At 39.7% G+C, this 20721-nt stretch overlaps 1 protein-coding gene across 2 annotated transcripts in view; it reads right to left on the bottom strand.

Annotated features, from left to right (window-relative positions):
* The window catches only part of PRKDC (protein kinase, DNA-activated, catalytic subunit), a 180032-nt gene that overhangs the window by 144095 nt on the left and 15216 nt on the right, over nt 1–20721 (bottom strand). For both annotated transcript variants that reach the window (XM_084802475.1, XM_084802476.1), the window contains 9 exons: nt 18582–18750; nt 17034–17083; nt 15735–15860; nt 9327–9479; nt 8384–8496; nt 7867–8026; nt 6989–7075; nt 4503–4622; nt 3997–4156 (listed from right to left, as the gene is read on the bottom strand). In XM_084802475.1, coding sequence (XP_084658601.1) covers nt 3997–4156; nt 4503–4622; nt 6989–7075; nt 7867–8026; nt 8384–8496; nt 9327–9479; nt 15735–15860; nt 17034–17083; nt 18582–18750 — 1138 coding nt within the window. The remainder of the gene's footprint in view (nt 1–3996; nt 4157–4502; nt 4623–6988; nt 7076–7866; nt 8027–8383; nt 8497–9326; nt 9480–15734; nt 15861–17033; nt 17084–18581; nt 18751–20721) is intronic.

Here is a 20721-nt window from a genome sequence, read left to right on the forward strand (position 1 = left end):
CTAGAGGGAACATAGCTCACCACAAACGCTGTATATGAGAAGCCCACAGCCAGCATCCTCTATGCCACCGAAGTCAGGATGAGACAGAAATGCCCGCTATACCCACTCCTTCTCAACACTGTGCTCAAAGTGCTAGCTAGAGCACTAGCCAAGAATAAGAAATTAAAGGATTACAAATAGGGAAAGAAAAAGTCAAACTATCCCTATTTGCAAATGAAATTATTAGAAATCACAAAAATTCTACCAGAAAACTTCTACAAACATCAAACAAATCCAGCAAGGTGGCAGGATACAGAATCAGCCTGCACAGATCAATAGTTTTTCTATATATCAATAACAAGCATCCTGAGAAGGAGACCGTAATAGACACATTCTCATTCACAATAGCCTCAAAGAAAATTTAAACAAACAAACAAACAAACAAAAAACCTAGCCAAGAAAGTGAAGGACCTCTAAAATGAAAACTTTAAATATATGAATAGAGACAGAGATGGACTGTAAGAAGTGGAAAGACTTCTATGTTATAGATTGGGAGAATGAAAATGATCACTCTACCAAAAGCTACTTACAGAGTCAATGCATTCCCAATCAAAATTCCCACCTCATTCCTCACAGAAATAGAAAAGGCTATCCCAAAATTCAGATGGTAGCATAAAGACCCTGGGTAGCCTAAACAATCCTGAGGGGTGGGCCTGGGGGAAGCAATGCTTGAAGAATTACAATTCCAGATCCTAAGATATATTGCAGAGACAGGAATAAAAATAACAGGTACTGATACAAAAGCAGACATGTAGACCAATGGAACAAAACCGAACACCCAAACATGAGCACATAACTTTAGCCACTTAATGTTTGACAAGAACACCCGAAATATACCCTGAAGAAAACATCTTCAAAATATGGGGCTGGAAAAAGTAAATGCCCACACACAGAATAATGAAATTAGACCTGCATCTCACCTTGCAAGAAAACTATCTCCAAGTGTACCAAAGACCTAAGCATGAAGCTTGAAACACTAAAACTGCGAGAAGAAAACACAGGCAGTGCCTGCATGAATCAGGTGTAGGAAAGAACTTCCCGAATAAAACCCCATTGCACCAAAATTAAGGCAAACAATTGACAAGTGGAACTTTATTAAAGTAGAAAGCTTCTGTAGAGCTGAGGAAGCAGCCAAGCAGGTGAAGAGGAGGCCCACTGAATGGGAGGAAACCTTCGCAGCTATACACCTGACAGGGGATTAATATCCAGAAAACATAAAGAATTAAAAAAAAAAAAAAACAAAGAGTACAAAAAAAAAAACCAAACAAAAAAAAAACACCAAACGACCCACTGAAAACTAAGTCTGGGACCTAAAAGGAGTTCACAAAAAGAGGGGGAAAGTGGCTAAGAAACAGCTCGAAAAGTGTTCATCATACCCAGTAATTAGGGAAATGCAAGTCAAAACAACTTTGAGATTTCATCTAACCCAGGCAGAATGGAGGGATGTGAGAAAGGGGAATCCTAATTCTCCGTTGATGGGATTCCAAATTGGAGCAGCCAGTATGGAAATCAGTGTGGAGAATTCTCAAAAGCTAAAAGTAAGTTTACCATAGGCCCCAGCTATATAACTCACTGGCATATGCCCAAAGGACTCTGACATTCTACGCTACAGATAAGTGCTCAGCCATGTTCATTGCTTCTCTACTCCCACGGCTAGGAACTGGAAACAACCTAAATGTCCTGCAACCAACAAATGGATAATAAACACGTGGTACTTAAATGGAATACTTTTCAGCTATAAAAAAGATGAAATTGCATATTTGGCAGAGAAATAGATAGAACTAGAAAAATCATATCAAGTAAGGTAACAGGACCCACAAAGATAAGTGTCATATGTTCTCTTTTATTAGAGGTTCTCCAGATAGGTGTCCATAACCTGCAGTAACTATAGACACCAGGAATGTAAAATGGGACCACTGACAGGATAGGGGAGCTCAGGGCAATAGAGACAGATCTGAGGAGGGGAATGGAAAGGAGGAGGTGGGCTTTAGGCAAAGGGGAAGGAAGGAAATATCAAAGACTAAAGACTAAAGAAGGTGGCCACGGGAATTATACTATTAACTATCCTTAAAAAGCCTATAATACATATAATTAGATAGATAGATAGATAGATAGATAGATAGATAGATAGATAGATAGATAGAGTTTAATAAATTTTTTTCATCTGGACTGACCATGCTCCCTCCAAGAGTCGAAATTCACCTAACAGAAACTGCAATATCAGATACAATAAGCCCCCTTCTGAGCTGTTGGTCAAGGCTGTCCAAAACATAACCTTGCTGTTGTTCTCTTTGGTTATCCCCAACCCAGAGGTAGAAGGTAAGTCCCCACCGCTGAGCATACCATGCACTTCAGAACCAGGGCCAAGAGACTCCTGAACCAGAATGGACCTCAACATCCTCTCCCTGAGGCTTAGCGTTCAAAGCCCCAAAAGTATCATCCAGGTTTCAAAAGAAGAAGGCAGTCAACAGTCTTCCCCAGCTATGATGCTCATGAACCACATCAATAACCAGCATGGGATGATACCCACAAGGGTAAGTGGTGGCAAGCATATGCTGGTGGTCACCAGCTCTCTAACAGGACTTAAGACCCACTCAACTATGGGGAACCATGCCTAGTACTGGAAACCTAGCTAACTACTCAGTGCTAGTGAAAAAGTCAACGTTACTGGAGGAGAACCTATAACAACTAACATACTAAGCCAGAATAATGCCTAACAACAATCTATAAGCATTTGTTCTTATCCCCACAGATAAGTCTAACCTTCAACCCTCACTAAAGAAACTCTTTGCAATAAACAGAGACTATTACAGAAAACAACCAATCATAAAGCAGAAATTTGGTGTCCAGTAACAACAGATACATCTACAGAGCACTACTGCATTAAGGCTCAGGGAATACTGCAGAAGAGAGGGCAGAAAGATTGTAATAGCCAGAGGATGTGGAGTTTGTGTGATATCATGGCTCCTAGCAATATCAGAAGCCACACCCATAAAGACTTCACCAACATGGCTGTCGTAACATTAGCTGAACAAGGATGACACCAATGAACATGCCAAACAGGACAGAGAAAAGCTGAAGTGACCTCAGCAGTACATAAAGAAGTACAGGCAGCTGAGGAAAGCTGTGAGAGGAAGAGGTGGTCTTCGCAAGGAAGAGGACAGCAATTAGTTGTCCAGGGCCAAATAGGCATGATAAAATACAAACAAGTAACATTACATGGACTCAACAGGTTATACTTAGGAATATACAAGGATATACATATATGCATAACAGTGAAAAACAGGCCATGTATGTATTTGAAGGAGAGTAAGGAGAAACTTATGGGAAGGTTTGGAGAGAGGAAAGTAAAGGGAGAAATCTTGTTATTAAATTACAATCTTACTACGGGACCCACATGAAGTCCAAGTTGCCATCAGGTATATATGTGTAGAGGGCCTGGGTGCCCTAGTAAGGGGAGCGGGGATATCTCTTAACAAGGACTCTGTTGCATGCTTTTCGATCACTTCCTCCTGGTGGGGCTGCCTTGCCAGGCTACCGAGGAAGAAGATGCGCTCAGTACTGATGTGACTGGATTTGCTGTGGTGGGTTAGTGTCAGGGAGTCTCCCCTTTTCTCAGGGATAGGGGAGAGGGAGTAGGGGGAAGAGGGAGGGAGGGTGGAACCAAGAGGAGAGGACAGAGGGGGCTATGGTTGGGATACAAAGTGAGTAAATTAATAAATTAAAAAATATATATATATATACACAACCTCAAAAAAAGCTTGTTTCCCTCCCGTTTTAAAATATTAACAAATCACTCAAGAAATGACAAATTAATAAAAAGAAAAAACAATCAAACACACTTTGAATATTGTGTTGAAATGAAACTTTACAAGTTGGAAAAATACTAATAGTCCAAGTTTATTATCACATTGCAATTTTATTCATGATATTCATCCCAATTTCTGTAAAACTTGCCTGATAAGGTTGAAGTTTTCAGGTATCCGTCGAGGCAGGGGAGGATGTCTTTGTAATAAGGCTGCATTACAGACTTGTCAATGTGAACTGACCATTCTTCAAGGGCACGCAGGCCTATTTCTGCCAGTGGCATATGGCTCAGTCCCAGCTTCAAAGCCATCTATATGTCAAAATGAAACAGGAATTTAAGACTTAAAGAAACAAAAACTAACAATTTTATGGTTCTTAATTGATATACTTTCTATTGTTAGCCCTGGGAACTGCTAAAACGTTAAGTGGGCATAGTTCAAAAACATCAGAGGAAAACAAGCCTCAGTAGTCCATGCAAGACCCAGTCGTCAGGCCAGAGGAGGAGGAGAGCAGCCTCTGCTACTTAAAGCCTCCCAGCTACAAGTGTTCCAGCAGGGACTGCTGCCTGGGCGCTGGCTTTAGCCTTGACACTTCCATGTCTTCTGAGAAAAAAGTGGTGATCAAAGTAAGGGGTATACCCAAGAAAACCCGCCTACCTGTAGCGCAGGAAGATAGGCTCTGATATCGAGCTCAATGATGCCATGTGGCAAGGACAGAACGAAAGTCACACAGGAGGCCAGAAGTTCATCCTTGTACTGCTTCATTTTAACTGACACCTGAACAAGAAAGAACACGCCAAAAGCTGTGTATCGGAATGTACCTTAGAATTTGTAAGTTAAAAATATTCACCCTCTTCTTAAACGTGAAAAAAAAAGGATGTGGCCTTTATTTGCTAAAAACCTAAACGCTATTTCTTTGAAAAAGTTAATTTGTTTAAGTACTTACTCCCCTTTATATAAAAAGCTAAAGAAAGGCGTACGGTATGATCAATGTACATTATAGTTTAGATAGAAAATTATCACAACAAAACCCATTATGATGAATAATTATTTATTAATATAGGCCAATAACAATTATAGTTGACAGGTGGGGATAATCACCACTATACTAACGAGGACAACAACAACAATTGGTTGTCATCACTAAACAATTATTTTCCTAAGAATTTGATTTCTGAAGCAGTGATTTCCTGGGTTAAGATTTTAAAAGATCTTACTACCAAGACAAACCTGTCATCCCAGCACTGCCTACCTAAAGAGAGAGGAATACAAGCTCCAAGACAGCCTGGGCTACACTTTAAGAGCCTGTCACATAAAGTAGCCAGGAGGATACCTCAGTAAGTAAACACTTGCCATTAAGTAAATGGCCAGTAAGTAAAACACTTGCCATGACAATGGAAGTTTGACCCCAGGACACACAGAGCAGAAGACACTTGGCGTTTGCAAGTTGTACTGTGACCTCCACACGTGACACAGACAATAGGTAAATGCAGGAAACAGAGACATAAGGACAAATCATAGAGGTTTGCTTGACGAAGTTCCAGAGATCTCCAGCTGATCACCACTGCCCTTAAGTATTATGTATAGTCCAAGTGTAATTTTGTCTAAAAACTACTTTGAAATCTACTTCTTCTCCTAAAACTGTCTTTCTCTCTATTTGTCAGCCCTAATGACATTTACACTGGAAAACTTTTTGCTACAGCAAATGTTGAAGAAGGCATCTGGCCAAAGGCTTGAGACAATGAGAGAGTTTTTGGCTCTGACTGTGTGCAGTCAGGCAGAAACTGCTTGAAAGAAAGTTAGGACCTTGACATAACTGTACCTGGCTAGATACTGCTGGGTATAGAAATTTTTCTTTACAATCTGCTTTGAGAGCAATAGAAGGTGGGCTTGAGATGTCATACGTTACAGATATTTTATAATAGAGGACCCTTGGCAGTTAGCCTAGGCTTGCACAGCACACCTGTTGGTTTCACTGGGAACAAATCAAGTTTTTTTCTTTGTTAGAGAACATTTAGTTTCAAACTATGCTGCTATGACAATCATGTAAACACAATAACTTTAGCCCTGAGAAATTTTTAATTAAACTTTCCAGAGTATTGTTTACGAGATAAAAATCAGGTCATGATGACCATTGCTTGGAAATTGATTGATTTTTGCTATATGCTTTATTGTAGGTTATAAAGAACTGTTTGTATTTCTTTGCAGAGTGTTTTCTTGTTCTGTTGATTTTTAAAGACTATTGATTGTAAAAGATGAGAAAATCATGATGTGATATGTAATGAAAAAAATTGAACTTCACCTTAAATAAAGTACTGGGGTTGGCCCAAGAGAAGCAGAAAAGCAAGCAAGAAACACATGAGGAAGGAAAACAGAAGAAAAAGTTCTCCTGGGTTACAAGACCTTTCAGTTTTTACTGCAATTTATGCCTGGGCTAATATTTTCTTTTTTTCTCCATTCCTCAACCTCACCCCAACAACTAGTTCCTTTAGCTAGTTGTTCAGCCAACAGTTGGCTTCCCTTAACCAGCTGTTCACTGCCTGCTCAATTCTCCCGACCAAGGAACCACTAAGACTTTCTCTTCTCTCCTCTTCACTGGTTTCTGGAGCTGGTCTGCAGGGAAAAAAAAACCAAACCAAACCAACCAAACAAACAGCCAAAAGCCATCAAGCACACATATAAACAAAACCTCACTCCCAATCTGAATTTAAGAAACTAATTTTCAAGGCTAGGGAGATGATGGCTCAACGGGTCAGTGGGTAAGGCGGCTTGCCACCAAGACTGATGACCTAAGTTTGTAATCCACATGGTGAATTGAGAGAACCAACTCTTGCAATTCATCCTCTAACATCCACATGCGCACCATGACACACAGGCACCCATAAACACACACAAATAACTGTATGCATCAAAAAAAAAAAAAGTGGACTGACGGCCCACATCTTTGATTCTAGCACTCAGGAGGCAGAGGCAAGCAGATCTCTATGAGTTAAGGATAGCCTGATGCACATAGTAAGTTCTGGGCCAGCAGCCTCAAACAAACAAGCAAGCAAGCAAGCAAGCTGATGATTATAAGGATTTTTTTTTTATTATACATCCAAGAATATCCTGCACTACATTAAGAGAAACTACTTAAATATTACCTCTTTGCCAAATTTTGCAAATAAAGCAAAGCAAGAGTACTTTTCTGAATCTTCAGGAGAATGCTTCCAACTCTTCGGACTAATTCCCTGTCAAATAAAGTAGCAAGTTAGTACGCCAAGCAAGAATCAAGTACTTCCACACATGTATCTGCCAGTTCTCAGTCTTTCTCCAGAGGCTGAACCCATTTCATGTTCCTACTGTGTAGTTTGGAAGAGAAGGGAGACTCAGTTCCAAGGGCACATGCCAGGAGACTCCAAGAAGAAACAGCAGGGAGAAGGTTGAGGACTGTCCAAAAGCCATAGGCAATGTCTAACTCCATCCTTTCTTCTTCTTCCAGTAATTAAAAAAAAAACAACAACAACAACAAAACAAAACAAAACAAAAAAACCCCACATTCACTATACCCCAGACTTCTGTGTGACTAATAGGAGCCTCAGCTGTACAACTCAAGTTATACCCAAACTTCATGGCACCAGGCCATTTGAAGGGTTTGTACACAGATGTCTTGCAGCCTGCCAGAAGTATCTCTGATTAGCTAAGTCTTGAGAAAATCTGAGACTTCTAGAGAAATACTTGGTCACAGGATCACTTTGAAAAGTTGCTAATCTTATGTAATTAGCCAGGTACTGAAAAATCAGAGAGCAGAAAATGCTACTAACTTTTAAAGAGTCTTTTGATTGACAATCACATATCAGCTTTCTTAACTATTAAAATTAGACATTAAAACTACACATGCTATAATCACATTTTATAAGCTCTTTATAAACACAAGAGTTTAGAAGCACAAGAATTAGTCAAGTTATGGGATAACCATTGAGATGTAACAAGAATAAATTAAAAAAAAAAAGAATTGGTCAAGTCCTTAAGAAACACTTACCTCAAAATATTTTATTTTCTTGGCATTTCTCACTGCAATAGACAGTAATTTGTAGAAACCACTGATGAGTGGCAACCGTGTAGACTGTAAAATTAACTCATATGAAAATGAGTAGACCCATGGTTCAAAAAATTTTACTTGTTTCTTAGGAAGAATCTCCCTATAAAAACAAAATATTTAAAGAACTTTTTATCCTACTAATTCTTACTCAACTTTAAAATTATGAGACATTAAAAATGATAGGCAATTCCATTTACAACATTCTTAGACTTTCTAACACCTTTAAGGGCATGTTATGCACCCTTTTCCTGCCTGAGGTCTTCTAATTATTGCAGAAAAGCAAAAAGTCTAAACTGCTAGAAATATTTTAAAAGTTTATAGAAGCAATTTTATATTAAAAGTCATTTACTATATTTCCTCTTACACTTATATAAGGGATCTATTAGAGTTATTAAAAAGATACATTTTCACTCTTAAATAATTAATTTTCACTCTTAATTAAAATTCTACAAAATACCTGCAAAACTCCACCAGGTTAATGAAAGCTGAAAAATCTTTTGGTTTAGCAGCATGCAGATTAGCGGCTGGATCTGAAGTTGGAATCACCCAAACACCAGTAGAGCTTCCATCCTGAAAAATTGTCCCAAACCAACAACTGTTCATATAACACAGCATTCAACAAATAACTTTCCAATGAAATCATCATAAACTGACTTATAAAGGAAGAACGCAAAAGTGACAAAGACATAATTGAGTCCCCAAGAGCTTACATTTTAAGAATAATGGGAACAGAAGCAGAAAAACCAAAGGACTCACAAGAAAGAATGGGACAGATACAAAATACCAGGTCAGGACGGTATTGTTTTTTCATCTTAAGAAGTTGTTGAGACAAGGTTTTGCTCAGTAGCCTAGGATACAGCCTTGAACTCATAGCAATCCTACTGCTCCTGCCTCCCAGGTGTCAGAAACCAATGTACAGTCAACATAAGGGGAATGTTCTTTTTTGAAAATAATGATGACACCATGACAGAGACAAACTTAAAAAAGGAGAAAGTTATTAGTAATGACTCATTGGTTCTAACTGGTAAACAGAAGAATAATGTGTAATAATAAGGCACCTAACGTGTGTGCTGGCCATAGTAGGTTTGCCAGGGCAGTCTCATTCTGTAACCCAGGCTTGCCTTGAACTCATCCTCCTCCTGCTGCTATCACAAATGGCACTACATCAGACTTTAAAAAAAACAAAACTGTTTTAATATACTAAGCATATAAATCACTTTTTGACTAATCTGTCAATAACACATTCTACACACTGGGTTACATGTAACAGAAAAGCATCTATGGCATATAATCATTGCAAAGAAACTTATTTTCATTTCTGCCTTGAAGATGTGCTATTGTCCTGAGCTTGCAAAGAATTGATATTAAAATGATGCAAAATTATGATAGGAACTTCTAACCTCTTGCTCTCCAACAGTCTGTTTATCCAGTGTAAGATCCAATTTTTCCACAATCTTCAAAACTGATCTTATAAATTCATCATAGAGTAGATGATTCAGACTTTGAAGGGAGGAATTCACAAAGAGAAATGTTTCATCTCCTAAAATAAAATCCTGTAATTAAAGAAAAATTTAAAGAGTTCAAAAATCTTAGCGTAAGTAGTACATTTTATAAGCAGTATGATGTACACTTTCACAGGTATGAATTTACGGAACAAAACAATGATATGACAACATTTTTAATCAGATAGTATGGTTTAATCCTCTACACATGGAAGTGAGTGAGAAGATACAAGTCAACTTTGTCATAGGATTAGGTCAAGTAGTTTGTGTGTCTATGTTTAAACACACATTGGTATAATGCAGCTTGCTCTCTCTCTCAATCTCAGTTACTGGGGGCTAAATCTAGGGCTTTGTAAATCCCCAAATCATGATCCAGGCCCTAACACACTCTTTTGACAGGACCTCACATAGCTCAGGGCTTCCACCTTCTGAGCCACCTGCAACCACACCCCAAATGCTGAGATTATTTCACATCCAAGCTGTATGTCACTACTAGTTCCATCAACCTGATATATTATTTAAGCCCAACAAGAAACAAAACAAAACAAAAAGAATATATGGCTTTCGATGGGACAGAAATCTTATCCTAAACGAGAAATGTTTTGTTGAACTCTATACTAAAATACCAGCCATCAGAAACTAAAAAATTATCATCCAGCAATGTATTACACAAGAGACATTACTCAAATACAAGTGCTATAAATAAGTAATGCACACTGACTGCTCAGAATTATTCGACTAGGTTAATCTACCAAGAAAACAGACAGAGGTGGGTGTAACAGAGTGGAAGAATATGCTTAGCATACTCATGGCCCTGGGCTTAATTCTCAGAAGAAAGAGTGGGTGGGGGAGCAGAGACAAGGGAAAGACTGAGAGAGAAATAGGTAAAGCAGGGCTGGAGAGATGGCTCAGAGGTTAAGGGCACTAATTGCTCCTCCAGAGGTCCTGAGTTCAATTCCCAGCAACCACGTGGTGGCTCACAACCATCTATAGTGTGATCTGATGCCCTCTTCTGGCATGCAGGTGTATGTACAGCCAGAGCACTGTATACATAATAATAAATAAATAAATATTTTTTAAAAAATAGGTAAAGCAAAAGGAGAGACAGACTAAGTGAAAAAGAAAGAAAAAAGGACCATAACCACCTTACTATGAGGAACAGTATTACAAAAATAACTGTTTTTGCAACACTGAAGAACAAACCCAGGGACTTGTTTACACGTTATACAAATGCGCTACCACTGGCTGGCATCACTAGCCTTCAGTTAACTAGTTATAGCTTTACTTTTAACTGTCCTGACTCACAATATTTTAAATATGCTTTAAGAAAGAACCTCGAGCTGGGTGGTGGTGGTGAGGCAGAGGCAAGCGATCTCTGTGAGTTCAAGGCCAGCCCGTTCTATGAGCGGGTTCCAGGACAGCCAAGGCTACACAAAGAAATGCTGTATTGAAAGAGAAAAAACAAAGAACTTTTAAAGGTAAAAATTCTGAAATAAATATCTTATACCTGTTCTTACTAATTTTTATGTCAACATGACATAAGGTAGGGTCATCTGGGAAGAAGGAAAATTAATTGAGAAAATGCTTCAAGGACTGGCCTGTAGGCAAATCTGTAGGGCATATTCTTGATTGATACTGATAGGGTGAAAGGGCCCAGATAACTATGAGCAGTGCTGCCCCTGAGCAAGGGGTCCTAAATGACATAAAAAAGAGGAGCGAGCCAATAAGCAGCCTTCATGGCCTCTGCTTCACTGTCTGAAGATCCTTATCCTGACTTCATCAGGGATGGACTATGATACGAAAATGCAGAATGAAATAAACTTCTTTCTCCCCAATTTTCTTTTGGTAATGGTGTTTTATCATAGAAACAAAAACCCTGACTAAGAAATCGATAACTATGGAGATGTTTTGTTTAGTTTTCTGAGACATGATGTCTTGTCTCCTTGGATTTTGGTTTATATTGCTTAATGTAGTCTCTTAATAATGATGTGAAGTGGGATATATTTATAGCTTTCAAATTATGAAATTTGTTTGGAGTGGGAAGTAAACATATCAGGAGTCCAAGATGATTCTTAGTTACAAACAACCTTAAGGCTAGCTGGAGCTACAAGAGAACCTACAACAAACAGGTTAGAGAGATGGCTAAGTAAATAAAGGCATTTGTTCTCAAATCTTACAACCTGAGTTGGATCTCTGGAAAGCACTTGGTAAAAGTACAAAACTGGCTCCTGAGTTCAGTGGACGGCTGGGAGTTGGAGGTCAGCCTGGTCTACAAAGCCATTTCCCTCCTACAACTCTCCTTGCTTTCCCTGAGGCCTGTTGGCACCAGGGACACCAGGTAACTGCCCCCACCTGCCTCTAGACCTTACAAGCCAAAGTTAAATCAAGATTAGGTAAACAATTTAAATAGGACTATAATCCTTAAAGAAATACACACAGTCATTAAAAGTCGCTCAACCCAACCAAAATGGTTTTAGGCGCAGAGTTCTATCACACTTTCAAAGAACAGCTAATAGCAATACTCCTCAAACTATTCCATAAAATAGAAACAGAAGGAACACGCACAAATTCATTTTATGAGGCCACAGTCACCCTGATACTTAAGCTACACAAAGAGTCAACAAAGAAAGTGAATTTCAGGCCAATCTCCTTTATGATGCAAAAATACTCAATAAAGTACTCCCAAACCAAATCCAAGAACACATAAAAAACACCATCCACCATACTGAAGTAGGCTTCATCCTAGAGATGCAGGGATGGTTCAACATATGAAAACTTATCAATGTAATCCACAATATAAACAAACAAAAAATACCACACATGGTCATCATTAGATACTGAAAAAGACTTTGACAAAATCCAACACCCTTTCATGATAAAAGTCTTGGAGAGATTGGGGATACAAGGGCCATACCTAACTAAAACCAATACAGTCAATATATAGCAAACCATAAACAACATCAAATTAAATGGAGAGACACTTAAAGTAATCCCACTAAAACCAGTGACAAAACAAGGCTGCCCACTCTCTCCATATCTATTGAGGTATACTTAAAGTTCTACCTCAAACAATAAGACAACTGAAGGAGATCAAAGGGACACGAATTGGGAAGGCAGAAGTCAAAGTATTGCTACTTGCAGATGATATGGGAGCATACATAACTGACCCCAATTTTACCAGGGAACTCCTAGAGTTGATAAATGCCTTCAGCAAAGTGGCTGGATGCCAAATTAATTTTTTAAAAAAACCAGTAGCCCTCCTATATACAAACAATAAACAGGCTGAGACAGGAATTAGGGAAACAAGACCCTTCACAATAGCCACAAATAATATAAAATATCTTGGTGTAACTCCAAACAAGTGAAAGAACTATATGACAAAAAAAACTATTTTGTTTGTGAAGAAAGAAACTGAAGAAGATATCAAGATGGAAAGATCTCCCATGCTCCTGGATCAGTAGGATTAACATAGTAAAAATGACCATCTTACCAAAATCAATCTATAGATTCAACAAAATACCCATTAAAATTCCAACACAATTTTTTACAGATCTTGAAAAACAAAAACTCAACTTCAGATGGAAAAACAAAAAACCAAGGATAGCTAGAACAATCCTGTACAATAAAAGATCTTCTGGAGGTATTACCAACTATGAATGAACTCAAGCTACAGAGCATCATCATCACCATCATCACCATCATCACCATCACCACCATCACAACTTCAAGGTACTGGCATAAAAACAGACATGTTGATCAATGGAATCGAATCAAAGACCCAGAAATAAACCCATACACCTATGGACACTTGATTTTTTTGACAAAGAAGTCAAAACCATACAGTGGAAAAAGCAAAGCATCTTCAACAATGGTGCTGGTCTAACTGGATGTCTGTAGGTAGAAGGGTGCCAAATACATGCATATCTTTCACCCTACACAAAACTCAAATCCAAGTGGATGAAAGACTTCAACAGAAAACAAGATATAGTAAAACTGATAGGAGAGAAAACAGGGAATAACTGTGAACTCATTAGCACAGGAGACAACTTCAGAATGGAACACCAACAGCTCAGGCACTAAGATCAACGATTATGAATAGGCTCTGAAAAGCTTCTGTCAGGCAAAGAACACAATCCAAAGGACAAAACAGCAACTATAGAATGAGAAGATATCATCACCAACCCTACATCTGACAGAACACTGATATCCAAAATATATATAAAGAACTCAAGAAACTAAACATCACCAAAACAAATAACCAAAAAAAAAAAAAAAGAAAAGAAAAGAAAAGAAATGGGGTACAGAGCTAAACATAGAATTCTCAGCAGAGGAATATCAAATGGCTGAGAAACACTTAAAGAAATGTTTAACATCTTGAGTCATCAGGGAAGTACAAATCAAACAGACTCTGAGATTCCATCCTACACCCATCAGAATCGCTAAGATCAAAAACTCAAATGACAGCACATGCTGGTGAGGATGTGGAGAAAGCAGAACACTCCCTCATTTCTGGTAGGAGTACAAACTTGTCCAACCTCTTTGGAAATCAATTTGGTGCTTTCTCAGAAAACTGGGACTAGTTCTACCTCAAGACCCAATGTACCACTCCTGGAAGTACACCCAAAAGATGTTCTACCATACAACAAAGACACTTGCTCAACTATGTTTACAACAGCTTTAGTCGTAATAGCCAGAAACTGGAAACAACGTAGACATTCCTTAACCAAAGAATGAATAAAGAAAATGTGATACATTTAAATAATGGAGGTATTAAATTGTAATACTCAGGTATTAAAAACAATGACATCATGAAATTTGCCAAATGGATGGAACTAGAAAAGATCATCCTGAGTCAGGTAAATCAGCCCTAGAGAGACACGCATGGTATGCACTCATTTATCAGTGGATGTTAGCCGTAAAGTACAGGATAACCATGCTACAAAGCAGACCCAAAGAAGCTAAGTAACAAGGAAGGCACAAAGGGGGCTGCCTGAGTCTCACTGAGAAGGGGAGACAGAACAGACATTGGGGTGAATGGAGGGAGGGACCTGGGGAGGGCAGGGGATGGGGGAGCAGAGGGATTACTGGGGGACAGGGGAGGATGGAAGGAGAGAGTACTGAGAGAGACAACTGGAATGTGGAGAGGAGGGCTATCTCTGGGATAAGCTGGAAACCTTGGACGACAGAAACTCCCAGAAATCTATGGGGATGACTCTAGCTAAGGCTCCTAGCAATGGGGGTTATGGAACATGAAATGGCCACTCACATAAACCAGAAAAGACTTTTTCTTTTCTTTTTTTTTTTTTTTTTTTTTTTTTTTTTGGTTTTTCGAGACAGGGTTTCCATGTGGAGCCCTGGCTGTTCTGGACTCACACTATAGACCAGGCTGGCCTCAAACTCACAGTGATCCGCCTGCCTCTGCCTCCCGAGTGCTGGGATTAAAGGCGTGCGCCACCACACCTGGCCAGAAAAGACTTTCAATGGATGGACTGGGATACCAACCTAGCCACAAAACCTTAGACTCACAAGTTCTCCTGCCAATAAGATATGCAGGGGTAACGATGAAGTAGAAATTGAAGGAATGGCTAACCAATGACTGGCCCAGCTGGAGACCTATGCCATGAGAGAGAGCCCATCCCTGACACTGCTAATGATAGTCTTCTGTATTTGCAGACAGACGCCTAGCATAACTGTCATAAGAATGGCTACAAGCAGCAACTGATGGAAATAGATGCAGAGACCCACAGACAAACATTAAGCAGAGCCAGAGACCAAGGCCAGCACAAGAGAACATACAGAACCAACGTACATGGGCACATAGGGGCTCACAGAGACTGAACCACCAACCACAGCATGCATGGGATGGACCTTCTGCACACGTGTACCAGTGGTGCAGCTGGGTCTCCATGCGGGACTGCTAACAGCAGGAGCAGGGGCTGTCTCTGAATCTGTTGCTTGCCTTGGGATCTCTTTTCTCCACCTGGCTGCCTTGCCTAGACACAACAGGAAGTGTGCCTAGTCCTACTGTAACTTGATATGCCAAGGCAGGTTGATATCCATGGGGGGCCTCCCTTTTTCTGAGTCTTTTCTTAGGAAAAGGGGAGAATAAGAGGATGGTGGGGAGGTGACAGGAGAGGGAGGTACTGGAGTAGGAGCAAGGGGAAACTGCAATCAGGATGTAAAATAATTTAATAATAATAGTAACAATACTAACATTAATAAAGTTGTCCTCTGACTGCCACACAAATATGTGGCAAGCTCCCCAAATAAGGAAGGGTAATGAAAATATACATATTTAAAAATTACCGTCATCTGGTCACAGGCTAAAAGATGCTGGAAAAGATCCACATAGTCTTTGTACGTGGGTACTTTCCACTTGCCCGTTCTGACTTCTCCTGAGGCCCGATGGTCTTCAGACTTGGACTCGACATCCTGGAGAGGAGAGGAAGATACCTTCCCATTATTGATCGGTAGACACCTGAGACAACTGCTGCCAGAACGTAATGACCTACAGAATTGTCTAAACTAAAACAGCAGCCAAGATAAACTGCAATAAAGTTAAGAAAGCAAGAGAACACAATAAAACAGAAAAGGTGACACGTTTACCAGACGCACTACAAAGCCTCCCAATCTCTCATTTCATTCATGTTCCTCTACCTTCTAACACTTTCTACAATCTTCTCCTACACAGTAAGGGAGAAAACCCTTTCTTTCTCTGTAAAGATGTAGGCAGCAGGGGCAGCAAGCTGTCTCAGCAGGTGAAGGCACTTGCTATCAAGCCTGATGACTTGAGTTTAATTCCTGGAATCTACACGGTGGAAGAAGAGAACTAAATCCCAAACACTGCCTCTGACCTCCACAACCTGAGCATGCACACACACAAACACACAAACACACACATACACATACAAATAAACATGAAAGAAAAATGTTAAAGTGTATGTATCATCATTTTATTCCTTAAAATAAGTAAGTATTATACTTGAAATTTCAAAATACAAGGTATAGGTGAGATGGAAACATGGTTTGGTTGACAGATTACTTGCCTAGTATGTATAAAACTCAGGGTTCAATCCCCAGCACTATGTAAATGTGACACACTGGCGCACATCTGTAATCCTAGCAGTTATAAAGTACAGGTGGGAATAGCAGAAGCTTAAAGTGATCCTTGGTTATGTATCAAGTTCAAAACCAGGATGAAATACATAAGACCCTGTCTCAAGAAAAAGGGTGGTAGGGCTGGAGAGATGGCTCACAGGTTAAGAGCACTGACTGCTCTTCCAGAGGTGCTGAGTTCAATTCCCAGCAACCACATGGTGGCTCACAACCATCTATAATGTGGTCTGATGCCCTCTTCTGGCCTGCAGGTGTACATGCAGGCAGAGCACTGTATGCATAATAAATAAATCTTTTTTTTTTTTTTAAGGAAGGAAAGAAGGAAAGAAGATAGGAGGGAAGGAAGGAAGGAAGGAAGAAAGGAAGGAAGAAAGAAAAGATGTGGTAGTGGCTAAAACTAAGAAAGGATTCCATACATTAAGTAATAAAACATTGTTTCTAACATCCAGTGACGAGACTAGTTTTTCAAACTCTAGAATTAGAATTTACCTTTTGAAGAACCACGGGTTTAGAACATATTCTAATTAAACCTTGATGCACTAAAAATTAAGAAAATAAAACAATAATGCATAAAACATTAAGAAACAAAATCACTCAATAGAAACAACAATCATTATTTTGCCTCTTAATTTCTACTTGAAATTTGTTAATATCTTTAGTTTTACATTCTGAACTATTGAGAGACAAAAACCAATGTCAGTACCATAATACACATTTGTAATCCTGCACTGGAAAGCAGAGGCTGGGCAACTGTGGACATCAAAGTCAGCCCAGGCGACACAGTGACACCCTGTCTAAAATACAAAACAATAGGAAGAGATTCAGAAGCCAAAGATATCTAAAGAAAAATGCTTCTTGGTAAAAACAAAAACAAACCCATAGCTCATCAGGTGGCCTACGGCTCTGGGGAAGAATCTACTACTGTTAGGTTGCTAAACAGACTATAAGCATCTGTGCTCATCTACGCACAGTGGCCCCACTGTGAATGTACTACATCTGGGCTAAGTCTTCACGCCTAGAGAAGCTTCTCTTGCAGTGGGTACCAGTTAATACAGAGACTCATAAGCAGTCAAGTTGCTTATACCTAATGACTGTTAGGTGCTCAGACTTAAATGGGACCTCTGTACCACCACCACCAACACCCTGAGACTCAGAAAATACCTTGAAGAAGGGCGAGATGCATGTGTGGGCTAAAGGATAGAGAGGAGTGCTATGAAGTGCTATTTTCTAGACATGACATGGTCATGGTATCTGCAAACTCACCGTAGATACGGTTATCTGCACAGAATCAAGGCAACAAGACGAGTCAGCCAGCATTCCAGCAGGCGGCACAATGGGACCCAGTGGATTGTTAACCACAGAGGAGAGGACACGAAGCGGGTAGTGGGAGGGTGGAGCTGAGGGATGTGGCGGTTGGCATGAGAATGGTACCCATGGGCTCATTCATGTTTTAATACTTGGTCCTCAGCTCAAGAAACTGTTTGGGAAGGGTGTGGCCTTGCTGGAGAAGGTGTGTCACAGGAAGTGAGCTTTGAGATTTCAGGAACCCTTGCCAGACCCTGTCTCTCTCTCGCTGAGTAAACTTGCAAATCGGATGTGAGCTCTGAGCAACTGCCCCAGCAGCATGTCTGCCTGCCTATCTGCAGACACGTTCCCTGCCATGATTCCCATGGGCCAACTCTGTAACTGTGAGCAAGCCCCTAGTCAAATGCTTCCCTTTGTAAGTAGCCTTGGTCATGCTGCTTCTTCACAGCAACAGAACAGTAACTAAGACGTGGCTATGTATGACCAAGATGCATTGTTCACATGCTTAAAATTGTCAAAAAGAAAATAAATGGAAGATACCAGTAATAGGTACTACTGACTCCAAGTTCTAATAAATAAAAAAAATATTTTGATTCATTAAAATGAAAAGTTCTCTAAAAAGTACTATATGCACAAAAAAATTAGGGAACCAGATTTCCTTTAAATATGTCAAATAAGGTGTTAAATGTTTAGCATTACCACGATAAGACTTAAAATAAATGACACACTTACCCACAGTACTAATGCAATTCCAGTGAACTGGCCCTTTTTCTGCTAAGGCTAGGAAAACTTTTACTATTGCTTTACAACACACCAGCTGCATTTTGGGACTGTACTGAGGGAAGCTGTCTATTTGCACCACCATGAGATGTTCCAGAACTGGAGTATACACTTCCAGAACCTACCGGAAATGAAGAACAAGTGAAAATTAGAACAGAAAATAAATATAAGAACCATATATATACTCAAGCTCATTGTTACTGAAGTAGTCACAGGTAAATGAAAACCAGCCTGTTAACTCATGTAGCAGACTTTGCATTCATTACTGCAGCTGCCAGAACAAACCATGGTTAAGCGGTCTGAGAGGCAGTTATAGCACACTTCTATCCTAAGGGGCGGTTTGCATCTTTTAGAAAGATGGAAAAGGAAACACCTGTTTTTCCTGCTCTAGACTCCAGCTTCTTCAATTGTGTGTAATGTTCCAACATGGGATCATTCAACCAACTGGGGGGGGGGGGGTGTCACAAGATACATCACAATAGTAAAACATTTCCAAATACTCAGATGAAAAGTTAATTTTAAAATACTGAACATATGAAGAACATGAGGTATGGGGATAGAGAGGTGTCTCAAGAGTTTACAAGCACTGGGACTCTTCCAGGGTGAGATCCATTCCCAGCACCCATGACTGCTCATAACCATCTGTAACTCCAGGTCCAAGAGACCTAACGCCTTCTTCTGGCTTTTGAGAGCATCAGGCATGCATGTGGTGCTCAGACACACATTCAGGCAAAATACCCATACACAAAGTAACTTTTTAAACAGAGTTAAGAAATGAAGAATTGGGGCTGGAGAGATGGCTCAGCGGTTAAGAGCACTGACTACTCTACTCTTCCAGAGGTCCTGAGTTCAATTCCCAGCAACCACATGGTGGCTCACAAGCATCTATTATGCGATCTGATGTCCTCTTCTGGCCTGAAGGGGTACAAGCAGGCAGAGCACTGTGTACATAATAAACAGATAAATCTTTAAAAAAAGAAAGAAAAGAAATGAAGAATCAGAGGTGTTCCTAAAAGCGCTTGCTTTTTAATCACATGACTTCACCTTAGGTTCTGAACACACACTTGCATCATGCATGTAGTGCCAGTATATATTGCCTGAAACACTTCAGTTCAAAGTCAAAACTGCATTAGGAATTATAGTCTTTTTATTTGACATGCTGGGTTTTTTCCTCTTATAAAACAACAATGCCTAATAACAACAAAAAAATTGATTATTGTTGTATCATTCCTTGGCATGTAAGTATTAAATTACTGTACTTTGAGTTTTATTGTGCTACAGCGTTTGACTTTAAAAGCTGCTGTCCGAGGCTGGAGACGTGGCTCAGCAGCTGGAAGCACCTGCTGCTGTTACACAGGTTGTGTTTCCCAGTGCCCACATGCTAGCTCTCAACTGTCAGTCACTCTAGTGCTACGGGATCCTGTATACTCTTCTGGCTTCCCTAGATAACAGACACACAACACACAGTGCATATTGATAGATACAGGCAGAACACTTGTGTTCTGACGGGATCCTGTATATTCTTCCGGCTTCCCTAGATAACAGACACACAACACATAGTGCATATTCATAGATACAGGCAGAACACTTGTGTTCTGAAGATATAAAAATAAATAAAATCTGTCTTAAAAAGAAAAACAATAGCCAGGAGTGGTGAAGCACACCTGTATTCCCAGCACTCTGGGAGGCTGAGGCAGTCAGATCTCTTTTAGTTTGAGGCCAGCCTGGTCTACAAAATGAGTCTAGGACAGCCAAGGCTACATCCTGTCTTAACAAAACAAAACAAAACAAAACACACACACACACACACACACACACACACACACACAAAAAAAAAAAAAAAAAAAAAAAAAAGAAAGGAAGGAAGAAAGAAAGGGGGCTGGAGAGATGGCTCAGAGGTTAAGAGCACTGGCTGCTATTCCAAAGGTCATGAGTTCAATTCCCAGCAACCACATGATGGCTCACAACCATCTATAATGAGATCTGGTGCCCTCTTCTAGTGTGCAGTCTTTACGTGCAGACAGAACACTGTATACATAATAAATAAATAAATCTTTAAAAAAAAAAAGAAAGAAAAAGAAAAACAATAACA

This window comes from Acomys minous (assembly GCF_964271855.1).
Source record: "Acomys minous genome assembly, chromosome: 11".
NCBI lineage: Eukaryota > Metazoa > Chordata > Mammalia > Rodentia > Muridae > Acomys > Acomys minous.